At 47.0% G+C, this 16,564-nt stretch overlaps 1 protein-coding gene across 1 annotated transcript in view; it reads left to right on the plus strand.

The window, feature by feature from the left end:
- arhgef18b (rho/rac guanine nucleotide exchange factor (GEF) 18b) overlaps positions 1 to 16,564 on the plus strand; it is a 154,245-nt gene that overhangs the window by 73,526 nt on the left and 64,155 nt on the right. Inside the window, exons 8-10 of the mRNA XM_078423729.1 lie at positions 3,438 to 3,518; positions 4,273 to 4,375; positions 6,880 to 7,030. Coding sequence (XP_078279855.1) covers positions 3,438 to 3,518; positions 4,273 to 4,375; positions 6,880 to 7,030 — 335 coding nt within the window. The remainder of the gene's footprint in view (positions 1 to 3,437; positions 3,519 to 4,272; positions 4,376 to 6,879; positions 7,031 to 16,564) is intronic.

Below are 16,564 nucleotides of genomic sequence, written 5' to 3' on the forward strand. Positions count from 1 at the left end.
GCCACCTAGGGTGCCCCATCTAAGCCAGTCCCAGTTGCTTGGCCCATCTCCTTCGAACCCTTTCCTATCCATGTGTCCATGTGTCTTTCAAATGCTTTCAAACAGAAATGGAGCAAAGGGAGGAACACTGCCTGTGAGTTGGCAACAGGGGAGTGCGATAATCCTCTCCAACGAAACTGAGTTCCAACGATCATCAGGGACATTGGGTGCATTTCTTCCCAAAGCAATTGACCTGTATCATCTTCCTCAGGCAGGTGAATCACCTTTATAAAGAATGCTTCCACCTGACCTCATTCTTTTCCACTCCTCCTTAACACCCTCGCCCAGGCTAGGATCAAGAGCCAGGCTTGCAAGCTTTAAGGAGCTTGAAGTCATCAAAGAAACTTGTTAATAAATTCAACACCTGGCATCACCCATCTGGAGCCAACAGGAGGCCTGATGACTCTGGAATGGAGCAGAGGAAGCGTTAACCTTGACCTCTGGGCTCCACACTCTCCCCTCTTGCCTGGGTGTGCTGCAGACTCACTGGTGGAGATCGATTGCTCATGCCTCCATTATATTTGGAGGTGAACTATAAAAGAGTCATAGAGTGATACAGTGTGAAACCGGCCCTTCGGCCAACATGTCCCAGCTACACTAGTCCCACCTGCCTGCGTTTGGTCCATATCCTTCCAAACGTGTCCTATCCATGCACCTGTCTAACTGTTTCTTAAACGTTGGGATAGTCCCGGCCTCAACTATCCCCTCTGGCAGCTTGTCCCATACACCCACCACCCACTGTGTGAAAATGTTACCCCCTCAGATTCCTATTAAATCTGTTCCCCTTCACCTTGAATTAAATCTTTTCACCTTAAATTAAATATTTTCCCCTTTGCCTTAAAATATTTGAGTTCAGGCCTTTGTTAATCTTGAAAGTCCTTTTAAATGGCTTTGATGAATGAAGTAATTGGCCCTTTAGATACTGAGGTTGTTGGCCACCAGCATAGTCAAGGACCAGTCTCACCCTCGTCACCCCCTCTTCTCCCCCTCCCATCAGGCAAGGGGTACAGAAGTTTGAGAACGCACACCTCCAGGTTCAGGGACAGTTTCTTCCCAGCTGTTATCAGGCAATATCAATGGATATTTTAAAAGGCAGAGATAGATTCTTGATTAGTACAGGTGTCAGGGGTTATGGGGAGAAGGCTAGGAGAATGGGGTTAGGAGGGAGAGATAGATCAGCCATGATTGAATGGCAGAGTAGACTTGATGGGGTGAATGGCCTAATTCTGCTCCTATCACTTATGACCTTATGAACTGAACCATCCTCTCACCAGCTGGAGAGCGATCCTGACCTCCCATCTACCACATTGGAGACCCTCAAGCTCTCTTTTTCAAGAGAGAGTTAGATTTAGCTCTCGGGGCTAAGGGAATCAAGGGATATGGGGAAAAAGCAGGAACGGGGTACTGATTTTGGATGATCAGCCATGATCATATTGAATGGCGGTGCTGGCTCGAAGGTCTGAATCGCCTATTCCTGCACCTATTTTCGATGTTTCAATGTTTCTACGTTTAATCGAACGTTTTTTGGACTTCATCTTGCACTAAACATTATACCCTTTATTCTGTATCTGTACACTGTGGATGGCTTAATTATAATCATTTATTGTCTTATCGTTGACTGGATAGCACGCAACAAGAAAGCTTTTCACTGTACCTCAGTACACATGACAATAATAACCTAAACTAAACTAATATTGTCACATCTACAGAGGTACAGTATAAAGCTTTGCTTTGCATGCTATCCAACACATCAGATATATCAAACATAGATACAATCAGTTCAGACTCAAGTACATAGAAACATAGAAAGTAGGTGCAGGAGTTGGCCATTCGGCCCTTCGAGCCTGCACCACCATTCAATATGATCATGGCTGATCATCTAACTCAGTATCCTGTACCTGCCTTCTCTCCATACCCCCTGATCCCTTTAGCCACAAGGGCCACATCTAACTCCCTCTTAAATATAGCCAATGAACTGGCCTCAACTACCTTCTGTGGCAGAGAATTCCACAGATTCACCACTCTCTGTGTGAAAAAAGAACTTTCTCATCTCGGTCCTAAAAGACTTCCCCCTTATCCTTAAACTGTGACCCCTTGTTCTGGACTTCCTCAACATCGGGAACAATCTTCCTGCATCTAGCCTGTCCAACCCCTTAAGAATTTTGTAAGTTTCTATAAGATTCCCCCTCAATCTTCTAAATTCCAGCGAGATAGATATTACAAATAGATATTACAATAGATATTACAAAGGGGAGAGGGTTATCTCTGCAAAATCCCCTAGCGGGAGCATAAGACTGCGTTCCAATGGTTCCGTCGATCGCTCATTCAGTCTAATTTTCTCCCTCCCCTCAGACAGTGTAACAATGCAGTCAAGCAGGTGTGCGTCCCTGTAACTTGCTTCATGCGCTGCTTTGCAACCCCAGTCCCCACCAGCACTGGGGTGGCTGCACTCTCTTCTCCACTCTGCTGCCCAACCTGCTCAGTTTGAGAAGTCGTGCTGCCATTTATTTTTAGCAAACTATTTACATCTGCTGGCTCAGGATAACAATTCCGTGTTCACTTTGCTATTGACATCTGCCCACGGGACCCGCAACGGGCTGAGACCTGCGTTCCCTGGGATGGGAGGTGAATAGAGAGAAGTCCTTCCCATAGTGAGGCCCACCGGAAATTGGAGGAACAGCACCTCATATTTCGCCTGGGCAGTTTGCAGCCCAGTGGAATGAACATCGACTTCTCCAACTTTAGATAGTTCCTCTGTCCCTCTCTTCCCCTCCCCCTTCCCAGATCTCCCTCTATCTTCCTGTCTCCACCTATATCCTTCCTTTGTTCCGCCCCCCCTGACATCAATCTGAAGAAGGGCCTCAACCCGAAACATCGCCCATTCCTTCTCTCCTGAGATGCTGCCTGACCTACTGAGTTACTCCAGCATTTTGTGAATAAATACCTTCGATTTGTACCAGCATCTGCAGTTATTTTCTTATACTTCCTGGTCCTGTTTGCTATCCACAGACCTCTGCTAAAGAATGGACTATGAGGACATCAGTCATCACTATAACGTACCTCCAGAACTTACATTTCTCTAACATTTTTCACGATACGCGCAATCTCTTTTACAATTTTTTTTTTTTTAATCCCAAGTTCAACCGAAGGTTTTCCAATTTATCTGATATTTATTGGCGAACTGGCCTCAGGTTGCTATTCCTTCTCTCCAGAGACGCTGCCTGTCCCGCCCGCTGAGTTACTCCAACATTGTGTGTCTGGAGTCAGTTGTTGGGCTTGCGTCCAATGTGCCACCCGTACCCTCACCTCAGCTTCCTAACATGGAGCAGTGATGAAGGCTTCTTTACTCGTGCCCCAGGGTGCTCACCTTGTTCTGACTGGTCCTCTTTTTTCTGCAGTGCAAGATCATCGTCGGGATCTGGACAGCTACGCCCGTCTGCCGCCGCACACGATCTCACTTGGATGGAATTCCTTGCCGAGTAAGTTTAAAGAAGCTTTGGTTGTTGGCCAAAATTCCAGAGAGAACCCTTCAAAGTATGTGGGCACAAGAAACTGCAGGTGATGGAGTCGTGAGCAACTCACAAAGTGCTGGAGGAACGCGGGGGGGGGGGGGGGTCAGGCAGCATCTAAAGAGGGAACGGATAGACGATAGTCCGATAGTGGGGGCCCTTCTTCAGACAGACCGATTGGAGAATGTGGGTGAAAGCTGGAAAAGAGAGGTGGGAGTTGGACAAAGCTTGGCAAGTGATAGGTGGATACAGGTGAGGGGATGCGTGGAATAAGTGACAACAGATGACCAAGGAGACCAAAAAGTGTAAGGAGGGGAGAGGAGGAGTGAAACGTAAAGCTAGAGGGATGGATGGGGTGAAAGAGGACGGGGAGGGGGGGGGGGAAAGAGGGGTGACCACAGGGAAACGGGGAACTTGAGGATGGGATGGGAGTATACAAAGGAGGGGAATGGAGGAAGGTGGTGGGAGATAGTGGGAGAAAAGGGAATGCACGGGGATCCTCCCACGTTCCAAAGACGTGCAGGTTTCTGGGTCAATTGGCTTCTGTAAAATTCTCCGTCGTGTGCAGGACAGAACTAGTGTATGGGTGATTGCTGATCGGCATGTACTCGGTGGGCCGAATGGCCTGTTTATACACTGTATCGCTCAGCTAAACGAAACCAAACCCAATTGTCCACGAAATCTGGCTGTGTCCGTTTGCAACTTTCTCCCCCTCTCTTTAAAGGAAAGAGGATGGTGACAAAACCGATCGACCCGAGAAAGGAACAAAAGTGAAGAGAACATTAAGCTCTCTCAAGAACAGGGTGACGGGCTCCTTCAAAGATAAGGTGAGAATGGTTGCAGGGAACTGCTTTCAAATGTGCCTGGGTGACGTGTAAATATTGTGGGATTTTCCCGTCTTGCCCAGAAAGCATTCTATGTTAGACGGCTGTGTGCTCTCTTACCTCAATGTAAAATGAATTCTCTGGATTCAGGCCCTTTCTCGTAGAACAGGCAATGCCTCCTCACCTTAATGATATCTCGGTACAGGGAATAGGTATCAGATGGATAGATTCAGCTCTTCATCTGCTGCATAAAGGATGTGGTGGTGGAATCATAAAGGTACTGGGCTAGCAATTAGTTACCTAGACTTTTGATCCAGAGACGTCTAACGTCTATTCAAACTTTACTGTGGAAAACGAAATAAATCTCTATTCTCAGTCATAGCACCAGTGAAACAAGCTGATTTAAAAAATAAAAATCTCAGTTTAAGATTAGGTTGCATTGTTGTCATGTGTACTGAGGTTTTTGCACACTATCCAATTAAATCAGATAATACTACAAATAGAAACATAGAAACATAGAACAAAAGGTGCAGGTGTCAGCCATTTTGTCCCTTGAGCCATTCAATGTAACCATGGCTGACCATCCAAAATCAGTACCCCGTTCCTGCTTTTTCCCCGTATCCCTTGATTCCCTTAGCTCTCAGAGCTAAATCTAACTCTCTCTTGAAAACACTTGCCAGGGATAGTTGACTAACATCCTTCAATGAAGAAAACCTGCCAGTTTGTCCGACTTTGAACTTTGTCCAGTTCCACCAAAATGGTCGGCTTTTAGCTGCCCTCTGAGACAGTCCAACATGCTTTTATGATTAATGATATGTTGAGGATGAATGATAATTGGTGGTGAATCTGTGGAATTCATTGCCACAGCCTGCCGAGGAGGCCATGTCAGTGGATATTTTTAAGGCGGAGATTGACAGGGTACGGGTGTCAGGGGTTATGGGTCGAAGGCAGGACAATGGGGCTGAGAGGGAGAGATAGATCAGCCATGATTGAATGGCGGGTAGACCCGATGGGCCGAATGGAGTAACTCAGCGGGTCGGGCAGCATCTCGGGAGAGAAGGAATGGGTGACGTTTCGGGTCGAGACCCTTCTTCAGACTGAAGAAGAGGTTGGGTAGTTTTGGATAATTTTCTCAGGAACGCTGGAGGTTGAGGGAAGAGCTGATAGAAGTTTATGTAAAATAAGAAGAAGCACACATCGGGTAGATGGTAAAAACCTTTTTTTCCCTTGGAGGAGATGTCAAAGATTAGAGGGGCAAAGTGTAGAGGAGATTGTGTGGTGAAAATGTCCAACACTAGAGGGCATAGGTGTAAGGAGAGAGGGGGGAAGTTTCATGGGGATCTGCCAGGCAGGTTTTCTGAGAGAGAGGGTGGTGGGTGCCAGGGGTGGTGGTGGAGGCAGATAACATGGCGGTGTTTAAGAGACTTTTAGATAAGCACATGAACATGCAAGGAATGGAAGGGTATCGATTACGTGAGATTAGTTTATCTTGGCATCATGTTCAGCTTGGATGTTGTCGGCCGGACGGCCTGTTTCTTTGCTGTACAGTTTCGTTTTGGTTGCAGAGATGCAGCGTGGAAACAGGCCCTTCGGCCCCACCGAGTCCGTGCCGACCAGCGATCCCCACACTTTAACACTATCCTACACACACTAGGGTCAATTTACATTTATGTCTTTGGAGTGTGGGAGGAAACTGAAGATCTCGGAGAAAACTCACGCAGGTCACGGGGAGAACGTGCAAACTCCGTAAAGACAGCACCCGTAGTCTGGATTCCGGCGCTGCAAGCGTTGCAAGGCAGCGACTCTACGCTGCGCCACCGTGCCGCCATGATGTCGAGACGTTTGATGTCTAGAAGTACCTACACACACTCAGAAATCTATTGCAAAGGCGAGGGGGAAAGGATGCATTGAAAATATTGACACTGAGATAAGAGCGGCATGGTGGCGCAGCGGTAGAGTTACTGCCTTGCAGCGCCAGAGACCCGGGTTCGATCCTGACCACGGATGCTTGTCTGTACGGAGTTTGTACGTTCTCCCCGTGACCGCGTGAGTTTTCTCCGGATCTTCGGTTTCCTCCCACACTCCAAAGACCTACAGGTTTGTAGGCTAATTGGCTTGGTATAAATATAAATTGTCCCTTGTATCTCTAAAACTAAAAGACTTGCAATTGTTGAACAGGGGGATTAAGGCGTCGATGGAGGTAAACGGACTTAAAGTACAGGTCAGCTGCGTCTAATTCAGTGGCAGGACAGGCTCATGACTCATTAATGCATTCAAGAGAGAGCTGGAGAGAGCTCTTAAGGATAGCGGAGTCAGGGGGTATGGGGAGAAGGCGGGAACGGGGTACTGATTGAGAATGATCAGCCATGATCACATTGAATGGCGGTGCTGGCTCGAAGGGCCGAATGGCCTCCTCCTGCACCTATTGTCTATTGTCTATGACGGGACTGAATGGCTTTGAACCTTTGAAGTGAATGTTTTTATTTTGTGTTCCTTTGCTTTTTTAGGGTAAGACCAAAGAGAAAGAAAAGGAAAGTCCAAAAGAAAAGAGAAAGTGTAACAATGGTCACGAGTTAGTGCCAGGAACCTTTTCCAGCTCCACCAACTGCACACTGTGCAGTAAACCGCTGAGCAGCAAAGCCGGGTATCAGTGTGTGAGTGAGTATCGGGTTCACGCCGCTTGCACGCCTGCCTTGCTTTTGCACTGCTCACACTCTGGCACAGTGGGCCAGGCAAACCGCAGCTGTCCCCTTGCGTAGTATTTGCATTTAAGCAGCGCCAGGGGCATCCAGGTGCTTCCTGGCTTGAGGCGGCGAAGGCAACGACTTCCTGAGCCGCTGTGAGCTTCCACAGGTGTGTTGAAGGGTGAGATAGACACATCATGGCTGGGGTAACTCAGCGGGTCAGACAGTGTCTGACCGGAGAGATTGGAATAGTCGACCCTTCTTCCGTCACCTGTTCCTTTTGTCCAGAGGTGCCGCCTGCCCCCGCTGAGTTACTCCAGCTTTTTGCGTCTATCTTCGGTTTCAACCAGCATCTGCTCCCATCCTGGATGGGTGACGTTTCGGGTCAGGACATTTGAACAACCTTTCCCATTCTCAAATGGTCAGTCTTTCCCCATTCTCAAATGGTCAAATTTCCATTAGCAATGGGAACTGCTCTGGCTTGTCACCGTTTATTTCCTACACGTTATGTTTAATGTGTAGGAAGTGGATCGGCAGATGAAGGAGAACAGGAAAGATGGATGATGGGTTGGATGGATGGTTTTCTAAGTAGAGATTGCAACCTTCAGATGAATCATAGGATATTTTAGAAAAAATAGGTCACCAAAATTGGAGTTATCCACAGCTTGGCCTTGCAGAGAAGAGATGGAGAATGGCCGCCCACTGTCTAACAGACAACTGCTGTTCTAATACTGCTGCACCTTTATCATTTCAAAACCAGTCCCTCTTTGCATCAATGCTTTCAATGCATGTAGTTTGGCGGCTGGTCTGTGCTTACATCGATGGTTTGACTGTACCTACTATTAGATTTATGGTTCTTTAGTTATTATTGGGATGTATAGGTGAACCATTTGATTAAACTAGGTTGGCTGACGGCTGAGTTACTCCAGCACTTTGTCTCTTTTTTTTGTTGTAAACCAGCATCTGCAGTTCCTTGTTTCCACTGTGACACATCCTAATTCTGTTAGTTTTAAGGCTGCCATATATTTAAAAAGTTTGTGTAGGAAGGAACTGCAGGTGCTGGTTTAAATCGAAGATGGGCACAAAATGCTGGAGTAACTCAGCGGGACAGGCAGCATCTCTGGAGAGAAGGAATGGGTGATGTTTCGGGTCGAGACCCTTCAGTCTGAAGAAGGGTCTCGAGCTGAAACGCGTCCCACTCCTTCTCTCCAGAGATGCTGCCTGTCCTGCTGAGTTACTCCAGCATTTTGTATTAAAAAAAGCTTTCTCTGTTACCTAGTGAATAAATGTGGGCATAAATTGGGGCTGGGTCTTTGCATTGCATGAAGTGTAGGTTGCACTCAGTGGCCAGTGCATGTTTGGCTGAGCTTGCTACTGCCATGCTGAAGATGCCAGCACGTTCCCACCAGGAGCGAGAGCTGACCTCAGCACCACACACCCCACCCTCAACCTGACTACATCAGTGTTCATTCGCAGTGACCCCCATCTCACCGTATACGCTGGGCTGCTGCAAAAGTGCTTCATGACTCGATAATATCATTTGCAAAGAGTTTTCATGGCAATGTGTTAACATATAAGATGCTGATCTGAGATGGGTATTAATTTGCGGTTCCTACCACTTGTGTTGGTGATGGTTTTGATTTTTGGATGAGAACGTCTGTTTTCATATTTATCTTGCATTAACTGTACTTGATACTACTGCTCAGGCTTTGAAAGGTTCTGACTTTCTGTGAATGAATGCCACCTGCAAGGTTAAGTCTTCGTGCTGTGCATTTTGTTTCACTTTTTAAATGAGACGTCAATCGCTTGAACAATTTTTATTTTGTTTATTTCTTCTTATCTCCGTAAATAGTACAAGTCAGAGGGCCATGGTTACAAGCCTCTGGCACTTGACTAAGCAGTCTAAGCAAATAATCCTTGCTCAGATTAGTTTAGTTTAGAAACAGTTTGGAAACTGGCCCTTCGGCCCACTGTATACAGGCCGACCATCGATCGCCTGTTCACACTTCCCACATCCTGCACACTAGGCACAATTTACAGAGGGCCAATTAACCTACAAACCTACACATGTCTTCGGGATGTGGGAGGAAACCGGAGAACCCGGAGGAAACCCACGCGCTCACAGGGAGAACGTGCAAACACGCACGCACAGCATCCGAGGTCAGGATCGAAGCCGGGTCTCTGGCGCTGTGAGGCAGTGGCTCTACCTAAACGGCTTCACTCAGATGTTACGGTTGATTGCATTGATAAAGTTTCTGTCTTTTGGTTGAATCCTTAAACTGAAGATCCATCTATTCTCTCCTGGGGATGTAAAAGATGTACAGAATATTTCAAAGAAGAACAGGTTAGCTTATCCTAATGAACTGATGGATCATCAGGTCCAACAATGTAAAAAAAAAGGCTGTATAGAGTGAAAACGTAGTAGCTAGCTAGAGAGGAGATTGAAACATAGAAAATAGGTGCAGGATTAGGCTATTCGGCCCTTCGAGCCAGCACTGTCATTCAATATGATCATGGCTGATCATCCAAAGTCAGTACCCTGTTCCTGCTTTCTCCCTATATCCCTTGATTCTGTTGGCCCTAAGAGCTATATCTAACTCTCTCTTGAATACATCACATCTAACTCTCTCTTGAATACATCACATCTAACTCTCTCTTGAATACATCATATCTAACTCTCTCTTGAATACATGAGATATTTGGGTAAATTCCTTCTCCATCAAGTTTGATGCAAGTACATGAGACAGATCTGACATATATTATCCATCCTCCACTCACTAGGCGGTGATTTCCCTTGTTGCTGTAGTTTGTGAACAAAAGGCAAAGTGCTCACAACGATGTATCCCTCTTGGGATCACATCATCTCTTGCCAACAATTGGCCTAATTGTTAGGAACCACCCTGCCTGAGGTCATCTGTTGTCGGCCTTAATTTGTCCTGGTCTTTTCTTGCTTCCATTGCCTGCCTCCACCCGCCCCACTAAGTAACAAGGTCACAAATGATTGGAATAAAATTAGGACATTCGGCCCATCAAGTCTACTCCACCATTCAATCATGGCTGATCTATCTTTCCCTCCAAACCTCACGACCCTAACAGTCAGTCTGGAGACAGGTCCCGACCCAAATCATAACCTATCTACAATATTTTCTCCAGAGATGCTGCCTGACCCGCTGAGTTATTCCGGTATTTTGTGTCTATCTGTGGAGGGTAATGGGTGTTTTGGTCCAGGACCGTTCTTCAGATTGAAGATTCCAGCTTTTGCAGTCTCTTGCGTCTCCATTTTACCACGATAGTGTCTGTTTTTTTACACACCTTGTCAAAGCAGACCATGTTTTCTGAGTAAATTGACTTTGGTTTGCAGTGCAGGGATTGTTTCCTGTTAGTTTCACGTCCTGAACCTCCAACTAATTGGCTGACTCAGTGTATGTTGTCGATAAATGCCCAGCAGAAACAAACTACCTGGTGATTATCACATTGCTGTTTGCACAGCAAGTTTGGTTCATGTGGCCCGGACAGTACAACACTGACTATATTGATGCTTAATTGGCTGCTAAACACTTTAGTAGGTGCCGAGGTGTTGAACAGCACTGGAGAATGGGTTTCTCTCCTCAAGATGCCTTTCTCTCAGCGTGTTTTTATTGATGAAAGATTAGATGCGAGGAACTGCAGATGCTGGTTTACAAAAAAAGGCACATAGTGATGGAGTAACTCAGCAGCATCTCTGGAGAACATGGAAGGGTGACGTTTCGGGTTGGAAACCGTCTTCAGAATGATTCATTCAGATCAGTCTGAAGAAGGGTCCCCACCCGAAACAGGACCTCTCCATGTTCCCTGTAGATCATAAGATCATGGCATATGAGCAGAAATAGGCCATTCGGCCCGAGTCTGCTCCGCCATTTGAACTTGACATGATCTATTTTTCTCTCTCAACCCCATTCTCCTGCCTTTTCCCTGTAACCATATAACCATATAACCATATAACAACTACAGCACGGAAACAGACCCGTTCGGCCCTTCCAGTCCACGCCGATCACTCTCCCTGACCCAGTCTCATCTACCTGCACTCAGACCATAACCCTCTAATCCCCTCTTATCCATATACCTATCCAATTTACTCTTAAATAATAAAATCGAGCCAGCCTCCACCACTTCCACCGGAAGCCCATTCCATTCAGCCACCACCCTCTGAGTAAAGAAGTTACAATGAATTTCACAGATTCACCCTCTGACTAAATAAATTCCTCCTCATCTCCATTCAAAAGGTACAGTACGTCCTTTTATTCTGAGACTATGTCCTCTGGTCCTAGATTCTCCCACTACTGGAAACATCCTCTCCACATCTACTCTGTCTAGGCCTTTCATTAATCAGTAGGTTTCAATGAGACCCCCTGAGATGCTGCCTGACCTGCTGAGTTACTCCAGCACTTTGTGAATAAATACCTTCGATTTGTACCAGCATCTGCAGTTATCTTCTTATACCCCTGATTCTTAAACTGTGGCTGTTTCTTTTGTTATTCAGTAGACAGCCACCAGAGGGCATGCAGGGGTAGTGTTCTCCCTCCATCCAACAGGGGCAGTAACGTTGCCACTGATTGGGACCTTGAAGGTTCGTTCTCTGAGTCTCTGGATCTGGATTGCTTGATCTAAGAATGGTATCATTGGTATACATGAGTACAGTAGAAAGCTCACAAGGGAAATTGGCCACCTGACTGGAGGGATAACAGTGAAGAAAGGATGATATATTTTTGTGGAGTATGAAACATCACGACAGCGTGTGGTTCAAGACCCTGGAGCACAGGCGCCAATGCCGCAATATGGTCAAAGACAGCAGCCACGGACTCCCCAGAACAACCACCAGAGCCGACTTCACCTGTGGAAAATGTGGAAGGATCTGCCTGTCACGGATCGGCCTAGTCAGTCACACAAGGAAATGTAACCACAGATGAACAATCCCCCTCTCCAAGCAGGACAACGCCAAGCCGCACCATCATCTCCCGCGCAGATGGACGGATGCCAGAGAGAAGATTACGTGCATATCTTGAGATAAAGAGGAGGTGATTGCTGATTCCAGAACTTAGTGCCACCCATGTCCTCCGCAGATGCTGTACGACCTGCTGAATTACTCCAGCACTTTGTATCTTTTTTTGATTTTTGAACGAGAACCGACATGGGATCAACTTGAGTCCCGCGGTGATTTGGAGTGAGAAGGGATTGGTGAGGAGGCACTTCACTCATTGCTAGGTGGGAGCAAGCAAGTGGGAGCTGGCAAGGAATAGTCAAAAGTCAAGAGTGTTTTATGGACATATGGCCTGAAACAGAACAATGAAATTCTTACTTGCAAAGGCACAACAGATATGCAAACATAGAATAATGTAATAAAAAGGAACTGCAGATGCTGGTTTATACCAAACGTGGACACAAAATGCTGGAGTAACTGAGTATTCAAGAGAGAGTTAGATATCACTCTTAGGGCTAACGGAATCAAAGGATATGGGGAGAAAGCAGGATTTTGGATGATCAGCCATGATCATATTGAATGGCGGTGCTGCTCGAAGGCCTGAATGGCCTAATCCTGCACCTATTTTCTATGTCTCTATGTATCACCCGGAGAAAACCCACGCAGTCACTGGGAGAACGTACAAACTCCGCACAGACAGCACCCATAGTCAGGACTGAACCTGGGTCTCTGGCGCTGTTAGGCAGCAACTCTACCGCTGTGCCACCTTGCCACTGCTGTGTAACGGTAACAGATATTTTATAGGTGAACTCAGTAAACGCTTCCCAGTTCTGCACACGGATCCAGTCTGCATCCGTCTTTTAAACTGGGCATTCCGTAGCAGCGTGATCTTGGGATCTGAACCTCTGCAGAGACTTTGGACTCAAGCCCTGCACTTCAAAACCAAGGGTTCCAAACCTTAGACTGCAATCCCTGTACAATAAAAGCAGACTTTATCCTCTCCAAAAGGAAACAAAATATTTTAAAGTGCCTTTCGTGATCTCTGGATGTTCTAATCCACTTTACTGCCAATAAAATAATTGCAGAGTTTAGTTGCTATCACATGTAGAAAGCGTGGCAGCCAATTTAGCACAGTAAACACATGTAAACAGATATGTGATAATGTCCAGATAAACCATTTCAGTGACACTGCTTTGGGGATCAGTATTGGCCCAAGGACACTCAGGAGAACTTGCCTCCCTTCAGAATAGTTGCTACGGTTGGCAGACACAAAATGCTGGAGTAACTCAGCGCGTCAGGCAGCACCACTGGAGAAAAATAATAGGTGACATTTCAGGTCGGAAGTCTTCTTCAGACGGAAAATAGAGGTGTGTGTGTGTGTGGAAGGGGGGAGGGGGGGGGGTAGTGGAGGGAAATAAACTGAAGGCAAGGAAATGCCAGAACAAATCAGGACTGGCAATGGATGACCTCAGGAAGGATGGAGCCCACAATGGCCCATTGTTGGCTGGGGTAGGTGTGATGACAAGGATGCGAACAGTGGAACTGGTAGGACGATTAGGGTGGAAGAGTGGAACTGATTGCTAGGGGGGTCTTTGATGTACCTCTGGTAGGCCAGTTATAGGAGCAGAATTAGGCCATTCGGCCCATCAGGACTACTCCATCATTCGGTCATGGCTGATCTATCTTTCCCTCTCAGCCCCCTTCTCCCCGTAACACCTGTCACCCATACTAATCAAGAATCTGTCCGTCTCCGCCTTAAAAATATGCATGGACTTGGCCTCCACAGCTGACTGTGGTAATGAATTCCACAGATTCATCACCCTCTGACTAAAGATACTCCTCCTTATCTCCTTTCTAAAGGTAGGTCCTTTTATTCTGAGGCTCCGGCCTCTGGTCCCAGACTCTCCCACGAGTGGAACCGTCCTCCCCACACCCCACTCTATCCAGGCCTTTCACTGGGGCAGTGGCGGGGCATTCCATTCATAAGTGGCAGCTCCCTCGGGAAGTGCAGCTCGCCCTCCCTGCTTCACTGGGTCCAGGCTGAACGTTTGCGTCCAGGTCTCTGAAGTGTGACTTGAACCTGCAACCTGTGCTGACTCATTGCCCACCGAGTCACTTAGTTACCGCTGCAGTATGACTGATTCCTTTGTACATTTTGTTCCCGTCTTACCAACACTCCCACCCCCTCACCCCGAAGAACACCCCCCCCCCCCCCCACTGATCCAAAAGTTGTTGATTCACGACACAGGTTTTCAGTGGAAGGCTCACGAAGAGACAAAATCCAGACTCAGCATCTATTATTTGAGCAGAGAACCGTGTGAGAAATATTTACATCTCCTTCAGCATGTGACATCCCATTAAACAACTTGCCTCCGATGCACGACTCCCGTTCCTGCGATAAACCTGCTGACGTATCAACCACATTGAACACTCAGGCGAAGCCTATCCTCCGGCATCGAGGAACTGGGCTATATCGTTGATATATGGAGATCTTATCGAAACGTATAAGATTATTAAGGGGTTGGACACGTTAGAGGCAGGAAACATGTTCCCAATGTTGGGGGAGTCCAGAACAAGGGGCCACAGTTTAAGAATAAGGGGTCGGCCATTTAGAACTGAGATGAGGAAAAACTTTTTCAGTCAGAGAGTTGTGAATCTGTGGAATTCTCTGCCTAAGAAGGCAGTGGAGGCCAATTCTCTGAATGCATTCAAGAGAGAGCTAGATAGAGCTCTTTAGGATAGCGGAGTCAGGGGGTATGGGGAGAAGGCAGGAACGGGGCACCGATTGAGAATGATCAGCCGTGATCACATTGAATGGCGGTGCTGGCTCGAAGGGCCGAATGGCCTCCTGCTGCACCTATTGTCTATTGTCTATTGTTGAGGTTCAAGGAAATGTGCCTGTGACGTCCTTGAACGGAGTGTGGGTGTATCTGGAGAAACTGGGAACGGCAGGTGCTGGTTTACAAAATGCTGGAGTAACTCAGCGGGTCAGGCAGTATCCCTGGAGAACGTAGATAGGTGATGTTTCGTGGTTGGGACCCTTCTTCAGATTGATTGTCTTTGGTGGGAAAGAAAGCTGGAAGAGAGGAGGGGCAGGACAAAGCTTAGGTGTCATAGAGTGATTCAGCGTGGAAACAGGCCCTTCGGTCAACTTGCCCACCTGCCTGCGTTTGGCACATATCCTTCCAAGCCTGTCCTATCCATGTACCTGTCTAACTGTTTCTTAAACGTTAGGATGATCCCTGCCTCAACTACCTCCTCTGGCAGCTTGCTCCCTACACCCACCACCCTTTGTGTGAAAAAGTTACCCCTCAGATTCCTGTTAAATCTTTTCTCCTTTGCCTTAAACCTATGTCCTCTGGTCCTTGAATCACCCACTCTGGGCAATAGACTCTGCGCATCTACCCGATCTATTCCTCCCAGCCTATTCAACATCTCCCTCTAGCTCAGACCCTCGAGTCCTGGCAACAACCTCGTAAATAGATGGGATTTTTTGTAGGCAGATGGTTGGACAAAGGCCAGAGATGAAGAGACAAAAGATGTAAGATAAGGATAAGCTAGAGGGAGGAATGTGGGTGGAAGGGGGAGGGTGGGGAGAAATGGGTGCAAGTCCACACTATTACTCGGTCTGTCAAGGCCTACTGGATCTCCCAGTTGCTAACCATATTAACTCCCCTTCCCATTGCCATAGTAATATTTCTGTCCTGGGCCTCTTTCATTGCAAAGTAAGGCCGTACGCAAACTGGAGGAACAGCACCTCACATTCCACATGCAACGCAATGGTATGAACATTGAATTCTCCAATTTTAGTCACTAACCAAACACCTCTCCCCTTCTTCCCACTCACTTTATTTTCCCCCTCTCTCTTCCCTGTGCTCCACTTGGACTCACACCCTTTTCTCCCCCCCCCCCCCCCCCCCCCACCCCACCACTTCCACCAATTTTCCTTTCTCTGGTTTCAAAATTTGCAACTCTTCTATCCTTATCCCATGCCTTTCGTCTTTTCATCTCTGGGCTTTGTCCAACCATCCGCCTATCAAACACCTCCTTCGCTTGTATCCACCTATCACTTACCAGGCTTTGAATTGCCCCTTCTCTCTTCCCGGTTCCCATCCCACTCCATCACAGCCAGTTTGAAGAAGGATCCCGACTCTTTCACAGCACGTGTTCGAGGGCAGGGGTGTGTGCGGTATCGGTGCCCTACCACTTATTGTGTACTTCCTTTGCCTTGGTAACCTTTTCTGAGCACTTTACTTCACACTTGCCTTCCATTTACCCACCCAACTAACACATTGATATTTCCCTGTAGCCCAGAACTTCAGTTCTTTCCATCAACCACACGGCACATTTTGATATTGTCAACAAAATTTCCCGTCTTGGCCCCGACATTTAAGTCAAGGCGTTAATGTATATCATAATAAGGAAAGGACCAGATAATTAGCTCAGTGGAACCACCCCACACACACTGGCCATCGGTGACTGAATCTCCAATTGACCGTTATTCATTACTTTTCCCATGGACAACTTGCCACTATTCCTTGGATCCCATGG

Source organism: Rhinoraja longicauda, chromosome 28, assembly GCF_053455715.1.
Source record: "Rhinoraja longicauda isolate Sanriku21f chromosome 28, sRhiLon1.1, whole genome shotgun sequence".
NCBI lineage: Eukaryota > Metazoa > Chordata > Chondrichthyes > Rajiformes > Arhynchobatidae > Rhinoraja > Rhinoraja longicauda.